The sequence below is a fragment of the Bufo bufo genome, chromosome 3 (genome assembly GCF_905171765.1).
Source record: "Bufo bufo chromosome 3, aBufBuf1.1, whole genome shotgun sequence".
Classification (NCBI taxonomy): Eukaryota; Metazoa; Chordata; class Amphibia; order Anura; family Bufonidae; genus Bufo; species Bufo bufo.
Window position 1 is genome coordinate 95,995,792 of NC_053391.1, and position 19,195 is coordinate 96,014,986.

Sequence of the window (19,195 nt, forward strand, 5' to 3'; positions counted from 1 at the left end):
GTGAGTTTGAATGGAGGAGGCTGAGTGATGTGTCTGGTCACATGACCCTCCATCCGTGGCCATCTTATGGACAGGACCTCCATGTGGACAGCACAGATGATAACAAAGAGACATACCTTATGAAATATAGTAAACTGCACAGAATATCAACACAGGCTATATTAGTAAGTGCCATATAGTCATCTTGCATACACTTTGGTCACAAGAAGCCAGAAAGTGGCCAACCCCTTTAAAGTGGCGTCCTTTAATGATAAATTTGGCCCATTGTCTGTGGGGCTGGTGGGCACTGGTGTACTCTATCAGGCCAATAGGCATTTAAATGGACCAGCTGGGGACATTCTTATCTACTCCATTCAAACTCCACCACATGGTGTGCATGGTTGTGAAGTGACGAAGAACGGGCAACTTAGGACCCCCTGTTTTAGTGATTGTGGGGGTCTCAGCATATTGATGTTTATAACCTGTCCTATGAACAGGTGCTAGATGTCCACAGTGCTATAACCCCTCTGTCTGCCAGTTCCATGTCCTTTCTTCCAGTTTTATGGCTCTTTCCTTAAACAGTCCTTTTGTGGCCATGCTCTGTTGCACCAAACATCTGGTATAGGTTACTTCTCTGCCGCTAATGTTTTTACCCATTTTTTCATAGGTTTCTTGCAGCCCAGGAAGCTTACCAACAGGAGCTCCTGTCTCCGCAAACAGTTTCCTGTACCAGCGGCATTTTCAGTCTTTGCATGAAAACCACTTACTAGAAGAGCAGAGGCAGAGACAGGAACAGCTCAGTATTGACAGAAGATCGGCCAGCCCAGCAAACTTGTCCAAGAGTCCGAGTATCGACTGGGAAGGTAATTGCATGTGTAAAAATAAGAGGCAGTCTTGTAGAATTATGAAATTGATGGCCTAGCCTATAGGCAGGCACCAATATTAGATCAGTGAGGGTCTGACTCTCTGCAGTAGCACTGATGAGCTGTCTGACGGGGCTGCGTTCTACAAACGAGCGCTGCAGCCTCTTTATTATGTATATTGCTCCCACTGCTCAACATTAAGTTTTTCAGCGGCTGTACATATTGTAGCTTTGCCCAGTGCAGGGATAATCCTTGAACAAATTTCGGAGCAAAAATAAAAAATCATAACCAGCATCTGACTATAGAGCAAGGATGGTCAACCTGCCGCCCTCCAGCTGTTGTAACACTACAACTCCCACAATGCCCTGCTGTAGGCTGATAGCTGTAGACAGACTGGGCATGATAGGAGTTGTAGTTTCTCGCCCATATTCATTGGGGGACACAGGAACCGTAGGTATAGCTATGTCCTCTAGGAGGCGTTGACACTAGATAAAGCTGTTAGCTCCTCCCCTGGCAGCTATACCCCCTCCAGCCTGGAGAGAGAGCTTCAGTTTTTTCTAGTGTCAATAGGAGGCAAAGATTTTTTATTTTAGTTTATTTTTTTCTCTTCTTTCAGATGGGAAACAGTGGACGCCTCGCCTCCCTGTTCTCCTGGGGGGAGCATGCCAGTGTTGGTTCGCCACGCTGCCTCCTCCCCCCACAAGAAGACAAGGTGGACCAGGGCAGCCTCGCTCCCTGCATCCCCCCAGCCAAGGGGTCACCTGTCCAAGTCCCTTAATTCCAGCTTCCTGCCACTACGGTGCCAGTGGCTTAAGGGGTGACCCTGCTGGACCAGAGGAAGGGTTAAGATGGCGGCCGGACAGATAAGTAGAGCCTGTTCCAGGCCTTCGTTCCCCTTCCCCCCCCTAACCCCGGCCAGCCAGCCAGCCTCTTGCAAGGGAAAGCAGCTGCATGTGTTCCACTCTGGGCCACACACTGGGCCCCTGACAGTTAGTTTTTTCTCCTCATGTGCCTCCCTGAACGGGCGGCCGCCTAAGTGGAGTAGCGTTGGGGCACAGACATGGGCCGCATCTCCGGGTGCAGGCATTCGGTGGGCGGAGCCAAGAAGGAGCGCTTACAAGCCGAACGGCTAAGGCTGGCAGCGATCCCGTTTATAATGGATCGGGCGGACGCTTGTTAATGGCGCTACCTTAACAAAGCAGGGGGACAAGGGGATCGCTACAGGGAACGATTCAGCAATGCGGAGACGTGCCGTCCGACGGTGAGGTCGAGTATTCGGATATGGATTTTGATGCGGAGCAGTCTTCTAAGTTGGCCTCCACTGTGGATAGCCTCATTACTGCCATCCGCGACACCTTCTGGGTGCAGGACGATCCTTCCCCCCCACTGGCCAGCAGGGGGTGTCCTTCTTCCGTCCAAAACTGGCCTCAAAGGTATTTCCTCGCCATAAAGATTTTTCGGCAGTGGTTTCCCAGGCCTGGGATCACCCAGACATGCGTTTTTTCAACCCCCAAAAAACTGAACGTCCTACATCCTTTTCCAGCGGACTGCGTTTCCACGTGGACATCACCTCCTAAGGTGGACCCACCTGTAGCACGGCTAGCCAAAAATACGGCTATTCTGATAGCCGATGGATCCTCCCTTCAGTCCGCTGAAGATCGTCGGATGAAATCCTTGACGAAGTCCCTCTTTGCGGCCACGGGGTCAGCCCTCAGGCCCGTATTCGCCTCTGCATGGGTAGCAAAGGCAATTTCCGAGTGGGGCAGCCAGCCTGGACCAGGACTTAGAATCTCAGGTCCCTGCTCAGGACCTCCGATCCTTGGCACAGCTAATCACTTAGGCAGGGAAATTCCTCTGCGAGGCGTCCCTGGACGCTGGCGCCCTCATCACGCGCTCTTCGGCGCTTGCAGTCACCTTGCGCCGCGAACTTTGGCTATAGGTGTGGGCAGCGGAAGCGACTTCCAAGCGTTCTTTGATGGGTCTCCCTTTTGCTGGTACCCGTCTCTTTGGTTCTCGGCTGGATGAAATTATTTCTGAGGCCACGGGTGGCAAGAGCACCCATATTCCACAGCCTAGGGCCAAGCGGACCTCTCACGTGGCAGACCCTTTCGTAGATTTGCTAGTTCCAGCGCCGTAGCGAGTTCCTCCTCTGGCGGAGGCGTTTTTCCTTCCCAGGATCGACGCAAGAAGCCGTCCTTTCGGGCACAGCCCTCCTGGCGTCCCAGACCTCAGGCCGCTCGGCCCCCTGCGGCTAAACAAGCCTCAACTTGAAGTTGCGCCCCCGCCCAACAGGACGTCTGGCGGGGGCGCCTCCTCCTCTTCCAGGACGTCTGGCGGGCCCATGTGTCCGACGCTTGGGCCCTCGAGAGTGTATCTTCGGATACCTGATCGAGTTCCTGTCCCTTCCCACAGATAGGTTTTTTTCAATCCCGTCTTCCACGGGATCCCGAGCGGGCAGCCGCCTTCTCCCAGGCCATTCAGTCCCTCCTGGACCGACGAGTCATCTCTCCCGTTTCCCCAGCAGAAAGGTTCAAAGGGTTCTATTTGAACCTTTTTGTGGTCCCCAAAAAGGAGGGCTCAGTGCGCCCCATCCTGGTCCTCAAACTACCAAACAAGTTCCTTCGCCTTCAGCGGTTTCGGATGGAATCCCTTCGTTCCGTGATTGCTTCTCTGGAGCAGGGGGAATTCCTTTCGGCCATAGATATTCAAGATGCATACCTCAACGTCCCCATCGCACGGAGTCACCAGTGCTTTCTGAGATTCGCGACTGCGCCTCGGGTCTTCACAAAGATTCTGGCCCCTCTTCTCGCCCTGCTCCGTTACAGAGGCATCTTCCTTATGCCTTATCTGGATGACATTCTTATCAAGGCCCCTTCCTTTGCTCAGGCATCCAACAGCGTACAGATCACGCTGGAAGCCCTGGCGCGTTTCGGGTGATTGGTCAACCTACAGAAGTCATCTCTGACTCCCTCCAGACAATTGGTCTTCCTGGGTATGCTTCTGGACACGGACACGGCACGGGTTCACCTTCCCCCGGACAAGCGACTGGCCTTGCACAGTTCCGCGAGGAGACTCCTCGACTGCAAACTTCCGTCCATTCTACTCTGCATGAGGATGTTAGGGAAGATGGTCGCCTGTTTCGAGGCAATTCCCTTTGCCCAGTTCCACTCTCGCACGTTCCAGAGAGCGATCCTGTCTTCCTGGGACAAGTCTTCCGAGAGCCTGGACTATCCCATCCGCCTCTCTCCTCAGGTGAGGTCGTCCCTTTCTTGGTGGCTGTCGGTTCCAGTCCTGAGAAGGTCATTCCTTCCGATCTCCTGAACAGTTGTTACTACAGACGCCAGTCTTCTGGGTTGGGGAGGAGTGTTCCCTCCCAAGACAGTCCAAGGTACATGGTCTCGGTCGGAGTCCAAGCTCCCGATCAATGTCCTGGAGCTCAGGGCGATTTTTCTGTCCCTCCGGCACTGGACCTACCTCTTGAAGGGTTGCCCAGTAAGAGTCCAGTCGGACAACGCCACGGCTGTGGCGTACATCAACCACCAGGGGGGAACACGCAGCCTCGCGGGGATGCAGGAATCTGCCGAGATCTTACGATGGGCGTTGGCCTATGTACCGGCAATCTCATCAATCTTTATTCCGGGGTTAGAGAACTGGACGGCGGATTTCCTCAGCAGGACTACCATAGATCCGGGCGAGTGGTCCCTCCACCCGGAAGTATTCGAGGCGATTTGTCTCCGTTGGGGTCGCCCCAACGTGGACTTGATGCCCTCAAGACTCAATCGGAAACTTCCAACCTTTCTTTCCCGAGCACGGGATCCGGAAGCTTACGGTGCGGACGCTCTGATCTCCTCTTGGCAGGGGTTCTCCCTCCTCTATGTGTTTCCCCCCTTTCCCCGCCTGCCCAGGGTTCTACGGAAAATCAAGATAGAGGGCGTTCCGACGATCCTCATCGCCCCAGATTGGCCCCGTCGCGCATGGTACGCCGACCTCCTTCTTCTGGGAGACGTTCCTTGGTCTCTGCCGCTCAGAGACGACCTGCTTTCGCAGGGACCTGTCTTCCATCAGCATTTAAGGTCTCTTCGTTTGACGGCGTAAGGACCTTTCTTCAGGGAGTGGCACATACGGTTCCTCCGTACCGTCCTCCGTTGCCGCCTTGGGATCTGAATTTGGTCCTCCTAGCGCTCCAGGCTCCCCTCTTTGAGCCCCTATGGGAGATCTCTCTCCGACTCCTGTCCTCGAAGGTGGTTTTCCTTGTGTCTATCACTTCCATCAGAAGGCCCTTTCTTGTAGGGAACCCTTCCTGGTTCTTCATAAGGATAAGGCGGTTCTCCGGCCTGTTCCTTCCTTTCTTCCGAAGGTGGTCTCAGACTTCCATATCAATGAGGAAATTTTCCTTCCCTCTGTGTCCCTCTCCCTCGCACCCTAAAGAAAGGGAGTTACACCACTTGGATGTTGTCAGAGCTCTATGGATCTATTTAGCATCCTCCGCTCCCTTCCGCCGTACAGATTCTCTTTTTGTCATTCCGGAGGGTCCTCGCAAGGGATTGGCGGCATCCAAGGTGACAATCGCACGTTGGATTCGGGCTGCAATTGCGGAAGCTTACCGCGCCCGAGACAGGGTTCCGCCTTTAGGTGTCACGGCTCACTCCACCAGAGCGGTGGGCGCATCTTGGGCTCGGAGGAATCGCGCTTCGGCTACGCAGTTGTGTAAGGCGGCTACTTGGTCCTCCTTACATACCGTCACTAAATTTTACCAGGTGTATACTTATGCATCGGCGGACGCTGCCTTGGGCCGCTTGGTCTTGCAGGCGGCAGTTTCCTAGATGCCTGCAGGGATGATGTTTCCATGGGGTTGTGGTTTTTCCCCCACTGTGGACTGCTTGTGAACGTCTCACGGTTCCTGTGTCCCCCAATGAATATGGGCGAGAAAAGGAGATTTTTGTATAACTTACCAGTAAAATCTCTTTCTCGCTCTTCATTGGGGGACACAGCACCCACCCAGTATTGTTGTTCAACCACGATTGTGGCTGTTCTGGTTAGAACCCCTTGGGTTTTTGGCATGGTTGGTGTTCCATATTTTTTTCTTGGTTGGTTTGCTTCTCCTACTGCTTGTACACAAACTGAAGCTCTCTCTCCAAGCTGGAGGCGGTATAGCTGCCAGGGGAGGAGCTAACAGCTTTATCTAGTGTCAATGCCTCCTAGAGGACATAGCTATACCCACGGTTCCTGTGTCCCCCAATGAAGAGCGAGAAAGAGATTTTACTGGCAAGTTATACAAAAATCTCCTTTTTGCAACAGCTGGAGAGCCGCAGGCTGGCCATCCCTGCTATAGACGCATGCAGACTTATATGCAGCTTTTGTCCTCTTACTCCTTTACACCCTAGCAACATAAGCGCACAAAGAACTACCCCAATGAGAATCCGTTTTGCATCCATTACACGTGCTGTTTTCTGAGGATCTGCCTCTGTGCGCTATACATTGAGCAGAGACAGATGTCAGCGGCCATGTGATTTCTATCTCATCGGGACGTCACCATCAGTTTATGTGGATATGGATCACTCTGCAGCTGGATCTTTTCCAGGCTGTCGAAATATTGGCAGCGGCTCAGCTGTTCTGTTTTACGTGTTGCTGCACAAATCCCAGAATATTTACTCTGGCACTTGACCACTAAAGGCTTCCTGCCAGCTAAGACTGTTTTCACATGAGGTAACAAACCTGCTGAGAACCTTCTCGTTCACGTGGACCATAGTGTGGCTGATTAATAATTAATAGTTGTTCTGTCAGTCCTGCTTTGAGTTTTCTTTTACCTTTGATGAACTATATTATAAAGTTAAAATATTATATACGGTGTGTAGAGTTATCTGGTCATTGTGAGCATCAGATGCTGCTCTTGCCCAAGCAACATCCAGTAATATGTTAATGGAAAGAAAAATCAGTGCCAAAACTTATTTTGGTCTGGCGGTAATTCTTGTCTGGGTTTTATTTTTGAACAGTACATTTTGTCAGTGTCTCTGACACGATAACTCTCCTTTTTTTGGCAGGAAAATCTGTGTATATGCCTTATGCTGTGGAAGTCAAGCGAGCCCTGGAGCATGAAGCTCAAATGCAAAACGCTGCACGGTCCATTTCACCATATAGGATGTCGCCAAGAGAAGTCAGCAGAGCCTCCCCCCATGCAGACCTGAATCCGGTCCGCTACTGCGTCCCTCCAGGTACTGCTGACTGTGCACATTTCTCTGCAGCTCATCTGGTCTGCTGAGTGTGTTCCCATTTCTGCACTGTCATTTTCTGTGTAACATAAGTGAATGTGTCCATCATATTACAGAACTCCAGAACCTTTTGGTAGAATTTATCATGAGGGAAATTTTTAAAGTCTGTTTTGATGTAGTCTGCGCTGCAGTAAATTTGCGGCACGGTTATCAAACCTTGCACGATATTTGATGCATCTTTAAAGGGGGTTGTCTCACTGCAGCAAATGGTTGAGCTTGCACATTATAAGAAAAGATGCCGAGCTCTCTGGTAGCCAGGACCATGGAAGTGCGCATAGGCTGGCACTCTTTCCTATAGTGTGCAGGCACGACCACTGCAGCTGGATTGCAGAGTGGTCATAACCTCTGGATACGAGCAATGTATGATGTGATGGAAAAATTAATCCAGACAGCAAAGGAGGCAATATGGACAATGCATTGGGAAGTGCTTTGTATTAACTTTTTCTACATGATGCCATTTGCTGAAGTGAGACAGTGCCTTTAAGTCTAACACTTCTCTCTTGAGATGTTACTTCGCTTTCTACACCACCCCTTTACTGGAGTAAGCGTGCAATGTTTTTTTGCCACTTAAAAAAAAAAAGTTGCAGTTGATATATCTGGCTTAAATCAACTTAGGGTGGTGTAAATCTGCTAAACGTTGCAACGTTTCTGTGCACATAAGCCCCGAAAGTCGCAGGGCAATTTTTTGAATCAAGCATTCTGGAGTACGAGGCTTGTTAAAGTCCCCCTTTTGTCTCTTCACACAACTATAGAGTGTCTGCAGCCGCCACTATGGGGGTGTTTACTGCATACTGGTTTATACAGCTCCCATTGAGCTCGATGACATGGGTTTTCAAGGGTGGGCATTCCCATTTAAAAATTTATAGCAGAATGCAGAGTTGTGGTTTCTGTTTAGGGTATGCTCTTCAAGTAGTTTCTGAATAGGGTGGAGATTCATTGGTTAGCGCTGCTGATATATCTTATTAAAAGGGCAAGTGCCAACCTTTTTATTTCATTAAGGCCTCATGCACACGACCGTTGTTGGGTTCCGTGTCCGTAGTTCCGTTTTCCGTGATTTTCTGCGAACCACTGAGACTTTCATCAATTGTCATCCGCGTCCGTGATCCGTGTTTCCAGTCCGTGAAAAAAATATGACCGGTCCTATTTTTTTCACGGACAACGGTTCGCGGACCCATTCAAGTCAATGGGTCCGTGAAAAAACACGGAGGCACACAAGATTGTCGTCCGTGATCCGTGTCCGTTTTTTTCCCCTATCATTTTCAAGGCAAAGAAATCAAGGAAGTCACACGGAAAAAAAAACGGAACAACGAAACCCCGTTTTGCGAACCGCAAATAAATACTGTCGTGTGCATGAGGCCTAATGAACACATAAGTGATCAACATAACATTGAATCTAGTTTTTCACCTTTTTTTTATGCCCGTTTGGACCTGACCTCTGCTACAGTGATCATACATGTTAATGTTTTCTAATTTAGTTAAAGTTAATATAATTTTTTGTGTGTGTGTGCCTGGAGATTGTTCACAGAGTTGAATGGCAGGAGCTTTAGTGTCCTGAGATCATTAGAATTCAGGCTATGCAACCAGGGCACCAACAGTTGTAATATTATAGCATGAAAATAGAGGAAAATTGAGCAATTCCTTCTATATTTCTTTATACATGCTTTGAAACTGGCCATATGCTTGACATAGCTGTCATCCCACAACCATTCCTTCCTTGGAGGGGTAATAAGCTGCTGCCAGGTGGGTGCTTATGTCCTGTAGCATGTAGACATAATAGCCTAAAACGAATTCCTCTTTCCCCTGATATATACTGATGGATGAGAATTAGGGGAGACACATTAGATATTCCTCTCAAATTGTGGTACGGATGTAGCAGAGCTAACAGTCAGTCATAATGAGTTAACTAGATGTGATAACTCCTCAAGTGTTTGTGTGTTAAAGGTAGTTTCTCGCCCATATTCATTGGGGGACACAGAGACCATGGGTATAGCTATGTCCTCTAGGAGGCGTTGACACTAGATAAAGCTGTTAGCTCCTCCCCCGGCAGCTATACCCCCTCCAGCCTGGAGAGAGAGCTTCAGTTTTTTCTAGTGTCAATAGGAGGCAAGACCTCCCTCCTCTGCAGGGATCTCCTGAAGATTTTTTTTCCTTCTTTTTCAGATGAGAAAAAAGTGGACGCCTCGCCTCCCTGTTCTCCCGGGGTCGAGTTGCGCCAGTGACGGTTACCCGCACTGCTGCCTCCCCCACAGAAGACAAGGTGGACCAGGGCAGCCTCGCTCCCCTGCATCCCGCCAGCCAAGGGGTCACCCATCCAAGCCCCCCTTTTCCAGCGTCCTGGTCTCTTTGGCCGGCCGATTCAGGGGCTAGCAATGCCCTAATCAGCTGTGCGCAGGGGCTTGGCTGCTAGGCCGCAAACTTCGTCCCCTGGTGGGTTGGGGGGGGGGGGAGCGCGTAACTCTGGCGCGATTTCTTCCCGCCCCCCCCCCCCCCCCCCCCCCCCCAGAAGCATGCTGAGTCCGCCCCGATCCTCAAAATGGCCTTAGCCCTTTCATGCCCAGCCAGCATATCTGGGGATCCACCCCTGGTACACGCTGGTAATGCAGAGGATTTTAACCCTTTCCTGCCTCTTGTGCGCTTGAGGCCGGCATCGTAGTTTAAAAAATATATAAATAAATGTGCGCCATACGGGTCCCCCTCACTACCGCGGGACCAATCAGTCTGTGTGGTACCACGCTGGGCCATGTCCTATCTTGGATAGGGAGGACCTCTTATATTCCCAATCCGCGCTCCAGGGCCGTTTGGTTGATAATTCTCCACCTTTGCAAATCCCGTGGAGAACAGTTGAAGCATTCCCGATCCACCCTCCGGGTCGTTTGGTTGATGATTCTCCACCTGCACAATCCAGTGACGGACCACCGCAGGATCCCAATCCATCCTACGGGGCCGTTTGGTTGATTATTCTCCACCTGTGCAACTCAGTGAAGGACCACTGCAGGATCCCAATCCGTCCTCCGGGGCCGTTTGGTTGATTATTCTCCACCTGTGCAACTCAGTGAAGGACCACTGCAGGATCCCAATCCGTCCTACGGGGCCGTTTGGTTGATAAATTCTCCTCCTGCGCCATACAGTGGAGGACCTCTGGGATTCCCAATCCACCCTTCTAGTTGTTGGTTGATAATTCTCCACCCACACAATCCAGTGGGGTCAGCTGGAATCTCCCATCCACCCTCCGGGGTTCTTTGATCGATAATGCACCGCCTTCGCAATCCGGTGGAGACACCTCTGGCAGTTTCCGTTCCACCCTCGGGTGCTTTGGTTGATAAGTCCCCGCCTGCGCAGTCCACAACTGCCAGGGGCGAGATTTTGAAGGGTAGCTCTACGCGCAAGCGAACAGCAGCAGGACATTTTTCTCTTCCACTCCCCTACTCTTCCTCCCTAAATCATGCTCAGACACACCCTTCCTCACTGGGGCCGGTCCGTCCAGGAAGAGGGGAGAATCTCTGATTCGGACCCTGACATGAGTCCGAAGCAATCTTCCAGAGATTGTGTCTAGGTGGCCAGCAGTACTGTCGTATGCATTACCCACTTCCTTTGGTGGTGTAACTGCACTACTTCAGGATACAGTGCCTGCCTTATACATTGTCCCCTGCCATAGGTGGACTAAGTACAATGACTTGGGGTTCGGGGTGGCACGATGACATTGTCACTGGTTACATGATGTGCTGTATGCATTACCCCCTTAGGTGCACTATTGCACTCCACGGGGTACAGGACTCGCCATATGCGCTAGTTCTCGCTGTGGGCATTCGCCCCCCTTCTTAGGTGGGTATTATCCCTACCACTAACCAGTACTTGCCGTATACTCACACCTTCCTTAGGTAGCTAATTACTCTACCATTGAATACGGTTCCGACTGTCGCGCTATCCTTCCATAGGCGGAGTGTTGCACATCACCGTGCTTCTGTCGCATTTTCCCCTTCCGCTAGTGATCCACTAGCGGGGAGTAACTAAACATCTTCTGTGGCACTTCGGCTCTAGGTGCCTTCGCTTATTTCCAAGAGGGCGTGGCTACAGTTTGTTTCTCGCAGGTGCCCGACACTCTTACCCTAGTGTTATATGGGTGCCACCAGTGGATACGGTGACTATTCATCGTTGCATCCTTCTTTGGTGCTGGTTTCGTGCCTGATTATAACATCCTCTGTCTTCCCAGGGGGTTCCTAGCATCACCCCCCCACATCTCCATGGGCCTTCGTTGCATCATTCGGTTCTGATATTGTCCGCATCAATACGTAATACATACTCCGTTGCACTTACCTAGTGAGTACATTCCAGCGGGTCGACTCTTTTCACTGACCCCGTATTCTCTATCCACCACTCCCCCTTCTCTGGGGAAGTGGTTATGCTGGCGACTCTGGTTTAGCTCCTACAGCTTGTTTTCCTCCACAGTTGCAGCTTTTCGCCAATGTTAGAGTTCATGGTCGCTGCAGTGGGACATCCCCCTCTGGTAGGGGTCCTACCCTGGAGCTAGCTTGGTAGTTGCGCCTGTTCAGCACCCTTCCAGGTAGAATTTTTAAGGTTAGCTCCACGTAACTGGGGCAGTGTGGCACGTGGTTTCTACGGATAGTATCGGGCCTCTCCCTCAGTTTTTGCGCTGCCGGGGCAAGCGCTTGCTACCACTGTGGTAGCGGTATTACTTTTCCCTACATGCTTGGGTTCTTACTGCACAGCCCTTCGCTGAACGGTGGACTCTTTAGCACCGGATCGGTGGCTTCTACGTTGCTACCTTCCCTCACCTGCTTTGCATGGGGTATTCGTTTGGTGGCTTTCCATTCCAGACACGATCCGGTCCCAACTGGTGGGCTGTGACGCCCTCCACATTCATTCTCCTACAGGGACTCTTCCATTGGTCCGGGTGTGCTAACGGTATCTACACAAAGGCTTCCCGCCGTCTCTCCAGAGCCAGAGTTCCGGAAGCATCTGCCATGGAGGTCCTGATTCTCCTTGGAGGGAGTTTCTTCCCCTCCTTCTCAGGGTTCTACTGAAGATCCGGATGGAGGACATTCAGACATATCCTAGTCGCTCCAAAACTGACTCGTCGCGCGTGGTAGACCGACCTCGTTCTCCTGGAGACGTCCCTTGGTCACTGCCACTCAGAGACGTCCTTCTTTCAAGGGGTTCAGTCTTACATGACCTTTTCAATGACGGCGTGGCTATTGAGACCGCCGTTCTAACGTGGAGAGGGTTTTTCGGCGGATATCTTCCGCACTATGATTCAGGACAGGGAGTCTGCATCGCCAGGATCTATTATGGGACCTGGAGGTCCTTCTGAGGCTTCTCTGAAGCCGAGACGTCCCCCTCACTTTGGGGTTTTCTCTCTCCTTTCTACACAGTGATATTTTTTCTAAATATATTTAATGAACAAATTCCCACCCCTTAGAAGAAAATAAACCTATACTTACCTGACTGTTGTCTTCCGTCTCCCCTGGTTACGGCCACCGCTCTTCTCAGGAATCGCTGTGGCCGCGCGTGCGCAGACGACTTCTTATCTTCTCCCTGCCGGCCGTGCGCTGTACTGAACGCGCACGCCGAGGCCGCGCATGCGCTATGGTGATTTCTTCCTGGCCAGTATAGTATACTTGCCAGGAAGAAGTCACCAGGGCGCATGCACGGCCTCGGCGTGCGCGTTCAGTACAGCGCGCGGCCCGGCCGGGAGAAGACATCAATCAAGATGGAGCCCACCCCCTGCCGATTGCTGAAACCAGGAAGTGGACAGCGCGCCGGGAGCAGGTAAGTATTAAACGGCATGTTGAGAATACCCCTTTAAGGGTTGGACCTTTTGTTTAGCCCTTGTTTCCTTGATGGGTCAGGTGTTGGCGCTTTTGTCTTGGGCAGCTTTCCAGGTTCCCTGGTGCTCGTGGGAATCTTCCTTCAAGGAGCGTCACATACTGTTCCTCTGTACCGTCCTTACAGCCTTGGGATCTGAATATAGTTTTCTCAGCTTTCCTTCTTCTCCCGAAGGTGGTCTCTGACTTCCATATCGCGGTCCCTTCCTTCGCACCCTACGGAAGGGAGTTACATTATGGACGTTGTCAGTGCTCTACTCATTATTAGCAGCCTCCAGTCCCTCTCGGCGTACGGATCCCCTTTTTCTCTCAGGAGGGTCCTTGCTGGGGATTGGCGGCCTCCAAAGGGCGATTGGACGTTGGATTCGGTCCTGAAGTGCTGCAGCTTACCGCGCTCGGAGCGGGGTTCCACCCTTAGGTGTCACGGCTCACTCCCCCAAAGCGGTGAGCGCTTCTTGGGCTAGGAGGAATCGCGCTTTGGCTGCACAGTAATGTAAGGTGGCTCCGGTCCAGAAGTTACCAGGTGCATACTTATGCATTGATGGTCGCTGCGTGGGCCGCATGGTCTTGCAGGCGACAGTTCTTAGTTGCCTGCACGGGTGCTTGCTCCATGGGTCTGTGGTTTTCCCTCCCTGTGGACTGCTCACGGACGTCCCATGGTCTCTGTGTCCCCCAATGAATATGGGCGAGAAAACGAGATTTTGTAAAACTTACCAGTAAAATCTCTTTCTCGCTCTTCATTGGGGGACACAGCACCCACCCAGTATTGTTGTTCGGTCACAGTTGTGGCAGTTGCTGGTTAGAACCTGGTTCGGTTCTCGGCATTGTTGCTGTTCCACATTGTTTCGTTGATTTACTTGCTTCTCCTACTGCTTCTCACAAACTGAAGCTCTCTCTCCAGGTTGGAGGGGGTATAGCTGCCAGGGGAGGAGCTAACAGCTTTATCTAGTGTCAACGCCTCCTAGAGGACATAGCTATACCCATGGTCTCTGTGTCCCCCAATGAAGAGCGAGAAAGAGATTTTACTGGTAAGTTTTACAAAATCTCGTTTTCTCTCCCTGTCCTGTTGTGGGAACACTGGTTACTGGTGTTCCCACAAGGCCTGTGTCACATCCGTGAAAAAAAGCATACATGGTTCACCCGTGAAGCTGTCTGTCTGTGAAGCATCCGTGGTTGGTCCGTGTGTCCGTTTTTACTATCCATGTGAAATGTGAACAGACACATTTAAATCAATGGGTACGTGTGCTGTCCGCAGAAAATAAGAACAGCACACGTCAGTGAAAAACGGAAATGTGAACGACTCCTTACAAAGCTGCAGCTCGGCAGAGTCAACCAGGCAACCAACTGGAAAGAAAACAACCATTTATTATAATTAGAGATGAGCGAATCGACTTCGGATAAAACATCCGAAGTCGATTTGCATAAAACTTTGTTAGAATACTGTATGAAGCGTGCGCTCCTTACAGTATTAGAATGTATTGGCTCTTATGAGTTATTATTTTGCGAAGTCTTGCGGGACTTCGGGTGATAACTTCAGAAATATATTTCTACTGTAAAAAAACTTTTACCTAACTCTGTTTCGGTTCCAAGTGGTACCTCGGTAAAAGGTGTTTCACGGTAGAAATTAATTTCTGAAGTTATTACCTGAAGTCCCACGAGACTTGCGAAGTAATAACTTCGGCTCATAGGAGCCAATACATTCTAATACTGTACGTAGTGCTCGCTCCGTACAGTATTCTAATGAAGTTTTATGTAAATAGACTTCGGATGTTTCATCCGAAGTCTATTCGCTCACCCCTAATTATAATGTTCCTTCAATTACACAGGCACAGGAGAAGCTAAAGCAGCTCTATTAACACAAAGTACTACCCATGATGATGTGTGGGATATCGGTTTGGGAAATGTCCAAAAGCAGTATTGAAAAATATATTAGAGGGAGAAAAACAAGTTTTAAGAAAGGTTTGATTAAAAAAAAAAAAAAAAAAATGCCTCACTGATTCCCCACTGATGCCAATCTATCGCTGCTCCTGTACCAAGAGGTGAGCTGCTGCAGCAGTGATTGGCTGAATGGGCGTTTCCAGCTGTCGGCTGTGTGTCAAGCTGGGAAGCGGGAGAGCAGCAGGGACCGCAACATCTCGATGTTATTTTATTAAGGGCTGGTCAAGAATTTTTGTGGTCTTCAAAGTGAATGGGCCTGGACTACAGCTCTGTTCAGTGTATGGCACTATGCCTTGTATGATGTGAGGAGGCCACAGCACTCCCCAGTGCACAGCGACCTCTTTAAACAGCTGCTCGGCGGGGGTGCTAGGTGCCTCCATCCACCACATATTGATGACCTATCCTGAGGATAAGCAGTCAGTATTAAAAAAAGTTGGCAAATTACTTTAAACGCTTCCGGACTTCTATTTTTATTAATATTCTTTTACTTTTTTCCCTGGAAAACCCACCAGAGGCTGATAAGATCACCGTGAATGATGACAATAAGTCTTTTTCTTTTATTTCCAGTATTGCAACCCGCTCCCCATCAAGTAATAACTTCCTTAGCTGAAGGAACCAGGCTCCCTGTGACACGTCCAACCCGTCCGCCTCCCCCACTGATCCCCTCGTCCAAAACCTCAGTGACCTCTTCAGACAAGCCTTCTTTCATAATGGGGGGCTCCATATCACAGGTTGGTTGAATCCAGAATTTATATAGCTTTTCCTTCTACGTTATTTATTTTTGGTTGTGCCGCATTTGGCATTATGTAGGTACAGGTCTGGTACACTATTTATCATTGTGAGTCCACTGTATTTTGGTAGGTGCTGTTAACCAAATGGCAAAACATTTTTTTTCTTTTGAGCCTTTGGGATAATAGTATAGCAGAGATGTCTCGGTAATATGCTGCCCTTAAATAAATCCACTTAAAATTGCGCACTCAGCTCGGTCACATTTGTGACAGGCGTACAGGAAATACATAGCTAGTCTTTACACAACAATTGTTTGAAGGGAAGTAATATCAATGTTTTAACAATAGCAAAATGATATTTTTATATTACCGTTTTTGGAATTAGAATACATTACATTTTCTTTTTAAATGTATTTATTTTTTTATCCCTTAGGGAACCCCTGGGACATATTTAACATCTCTCAACCAGCCGCCCTATAGCCAAGATCCATTGAAGCCTTCCGTGGGCTCCATTTCTCTGGGCCTACCAAGGCAACAGGAAGCTGCAAAACCTGGTAGGTTTATTACGTAAAATTGTGTGGGATGTTCTGTACAGATTCACCTTGCGTGTTAATTTGTGTCCTGCAAAAATGCCTGTCGTAGGCTAAAGGAGCTTTTGATCATTTGGCACTTATGTAGGTGACCATATTAAGGTATGACATGTTGTAATTTATATATTGGTTTATCTTTTTTGTTTAGTCTGATCACACCACGTCATGGTATTGACCTGAAAAGTTGTGATGTCCCAGGGTCATACTGCAGTGTAAATCTACAGTAACTCTCAATAGGTCACCCCCAGGAGTGTATTACGACTGCAGTTGATATATAGAAGGATATTTTATATCTCTTTTATATGCTTTGGTCGTTTTTACTTTAGGTTCCATTACCTACATCAAACAAGAGGAATTCTCACCCCGCGGTCAGAGCTCACAACCAGAAGGACTCCTTGTCAGAGCTCAGCATGAAGGTGTTGTCAGAGGTATGCTAAAATGCTGATTTTTTATAAAAATTTAAAAAAAATGATAAGTGTGGGACAATTGTACAACGTTCACATTATTACTGTCATTATTCCAGGTACCATGACTGCACTTCAGGAAGGAAGCATCACTCGAGGCACTCCAGCCACCAAAGTTCCCATGGATGCAATGCCCTCTTTACGAGGGTCTATTACTCAGGTATCCATCCCCCCTCTCCATTTTGCATGTTTCTCAAATGTTTTTGGACTGTCAGCCAGTTGGCTTGTGTTTTCTGCTCCTTTGCTGGACTATATATGTTGTACATTGCATTTTATCAAATTCTGTCCCCATAAGAACAGTCTCTTCCGACCACAGTGTACACATCATATATGGACCTTTACAAAGAACCAAAACAATGAGATGGTATTAAAAGGTGGGCAATAACTTCCAGCGGTGCATTCGTGTCCATGCTAACTTTGAGATCATGTATAAAATATGGGGTTCTTGATTGAAAGCTCCATTGATTTGTGTTGTGCAAAGCTGTTTCTGTTCAGTTGGCATATACCATGTGTTAATGTGTCTCCATTACTGTGGTTATAGGGTACTCCAGCACTGTCACAATCTGGTATTGCTGCCGATGTCCTGCTAAAGACCACAATCACACGTCTGGCCACAGAGGATATCAGCAGTCCAGACAAATGTAGGGAGGAGTCTAAAGGCCATGTCATTTATGAGGGAAAGAGTGGACACATAGTATCCTATGATTGTAAGTATATTGCACTGTGTTTTCTTTTTGTACTAATTTTAACTTTTTCATAGCCATAGGAGATGTTCTTTAGAAGTAATTTAATGTCATGGTTAATTGGCACGCTTTGTCTTCACATTTTATTTGTTGAGATTCTTCATAATAGAATCCCAGAAATAATCAGACTTTGGTAGTTACATATTGCAAGTTTTTATGACCAGAAGTCCGTTATTAATTATTTTCTAATAACCAACCCTACCTCTTCAAACATGGACCTTGCTCAAAATGTTCTACCAATGAAGAGTAGAGAAAATACTTAAAGGGAAACCTGTGCATTGAAGATGACGCTTTATCTGATACAGACAATACTGAGTTAGACCACCTCATTGACTACAAAGCCCAAAATGAGCAGGATTTTAAATGAATGTACAAGTACTGATTCTTTCCCCCCAAAGGTACATATCAGTCTGCTCAGTGCCTTCTGCTCCATAACATGCTGCCTTCAGATTGTGACAGGTTTCCTTTATAGAGGACCTATCACTAAAAAATGAATGTTAGAGTGTGAGAAGTTTAGCAGATTGATAATTAGTTTTATGGGAAAACGTGTAATTTATATATTTATATCTCTGCTTTTTATCAATTTAGGACATTAGTGACTGACAGCTATGTCTGTATACACCCTTACAAAGTGAATGCTATCAATCACTGATAACATCTGCCCATGTACAACTGAAGTCAGAAAAAGCATATTGCTACGATATGCCCCCAATGTCTGTTAGTTACGGGTCCCAAATCTGGAACCTGTACCTATCCTTAGAATGGAGCCTGCAAAATGGCAGAGGGTGCACTGCACATGTGTGGCCCCCCCTTTTCATTTCTATGGAAGTACCGAAAGCCCTGTAGAAGTGAATGGAGAGGTGGTTGCGCTTGCACGGTGCGCTTCCCATTCATTTCAATCCCCAAAAAAATGAATCAAGGGTGGCAGCGCATGTGCGCAGTGTGCCCTCTGTCTCTTTGCGGGCTCTGTTTTAATCAGCGTCATCAACCTTGCCCAGGCTATATGCCTGGTAGGGTTGATCCGGGTGACCGAGCCGCTTTAATTTTGTATGACCAGAATAATTCTTTTTAACATATTTTATTTACAGCTGCCATTAAGAATCTACGAGATGGTACCCGGAGTCCCAGAAGTGCTCCGGAGATGACACTGAAGAGAACTTATGACACTATGGATGGAAATATAAAGCAGAACTTGTCAGTGAGAGAATCTGCTGTATCCGCGCCAATGGAAGGTAATCACCATCATTATCATTATCTGTGTAATCATATGAGTCCAGATAAAATACTACATGTCTGAAATCATTATTCAGTTGAAGTACTTTAATGAAAGAATTTGCCCTTCTAAAGTTTAATTGCCTTTAAAGGGGCCCATTCATCAATACAGGGCTGTGGATGATGCAGTAGAGAAGTCATGTCGCAAACCTTACACCTTATACATAAGTTAATACCAGTCTTTTTTTCTTTTTTTTTTCACAGGATTAATATGTCGTACAGTTCCTAAAGGCAGCTCGCATTCAGATCTTAAAGAAAGGCCAGTTATGTCTGGTTCCATCATGCAAGGTAAAGTAAATGTCCAGTGTGACGCAGTGAAAAAAGTGTTTGGAGGGCATTTGATTTTTGGCTGCTCATTTTCATTGGGTTGGACGCTTTGGGCCTTTTTTCCACAGTTCAGCATAATCTTTGGTGAATTGTTGTCAGACAGGCTTCTTTTGTCTGATGTAGTGATTTTTATCTGTATACCTGTTAAACTTTGATTATTTATAGCTTACATATTACGT

General features: G+C 48.4%; 1 protein-coding gene across 9 annotated transcripts in view; it reads left to right on the plus strand.

Moving 5' to 3' along the window:
- The window catches only part of NCOR1 (nuclear receptor corepressor 1), a 206,427-nt gene that overhangs the window by 150,944 nt on the left and 36,288 nt on the right, over nucleotides 1-19,195 (plus strand). For all 9 annotated transcript variants that reach the window (XM_040423363.1, XM_040423371.1, XM_040423365.1 and 6 more), the window contains 9 exons: nucleotides 647-842; nucleotides 6,884-7,054; nucleotides 15,460-15,623; nucleotides 16,054-16,174; nucleotides 16,537-16,638; nucleotides 16,734-16,834; nucleotides 17,216-17,381; nucleotides 18,506-18,649; nucleotides 18,894-18,977. In XM_040423363.1, the coding sequence (XP_040279297.1) occupies nucleotides 647-842; nucleotides 6,884-7,054; nucleotides 15,460-15,623; nucleotides 16,054-16,174; nucleotides 16,537-16,638; nucleotides 16,734-16,834; nucleotides 17,216-17,381; nucleotides 18,506-18,649; nucleotides 18,894-18,977 (1,249 nt within the window). The remainder of the gene's footprint in view (nucleotides 1-646; nucleotides 843-6,883; nucleotides 7,055-15,459; nucleotides 15,624-16,053; nucleotides 16,175-16,536; nucleotides 16,639-16,733; nucleotides 16,835-17,215; nucleotides 17,382-18,505; nucleotides 18,650-18,893; nucleotides 18,978-19,195) is intronic.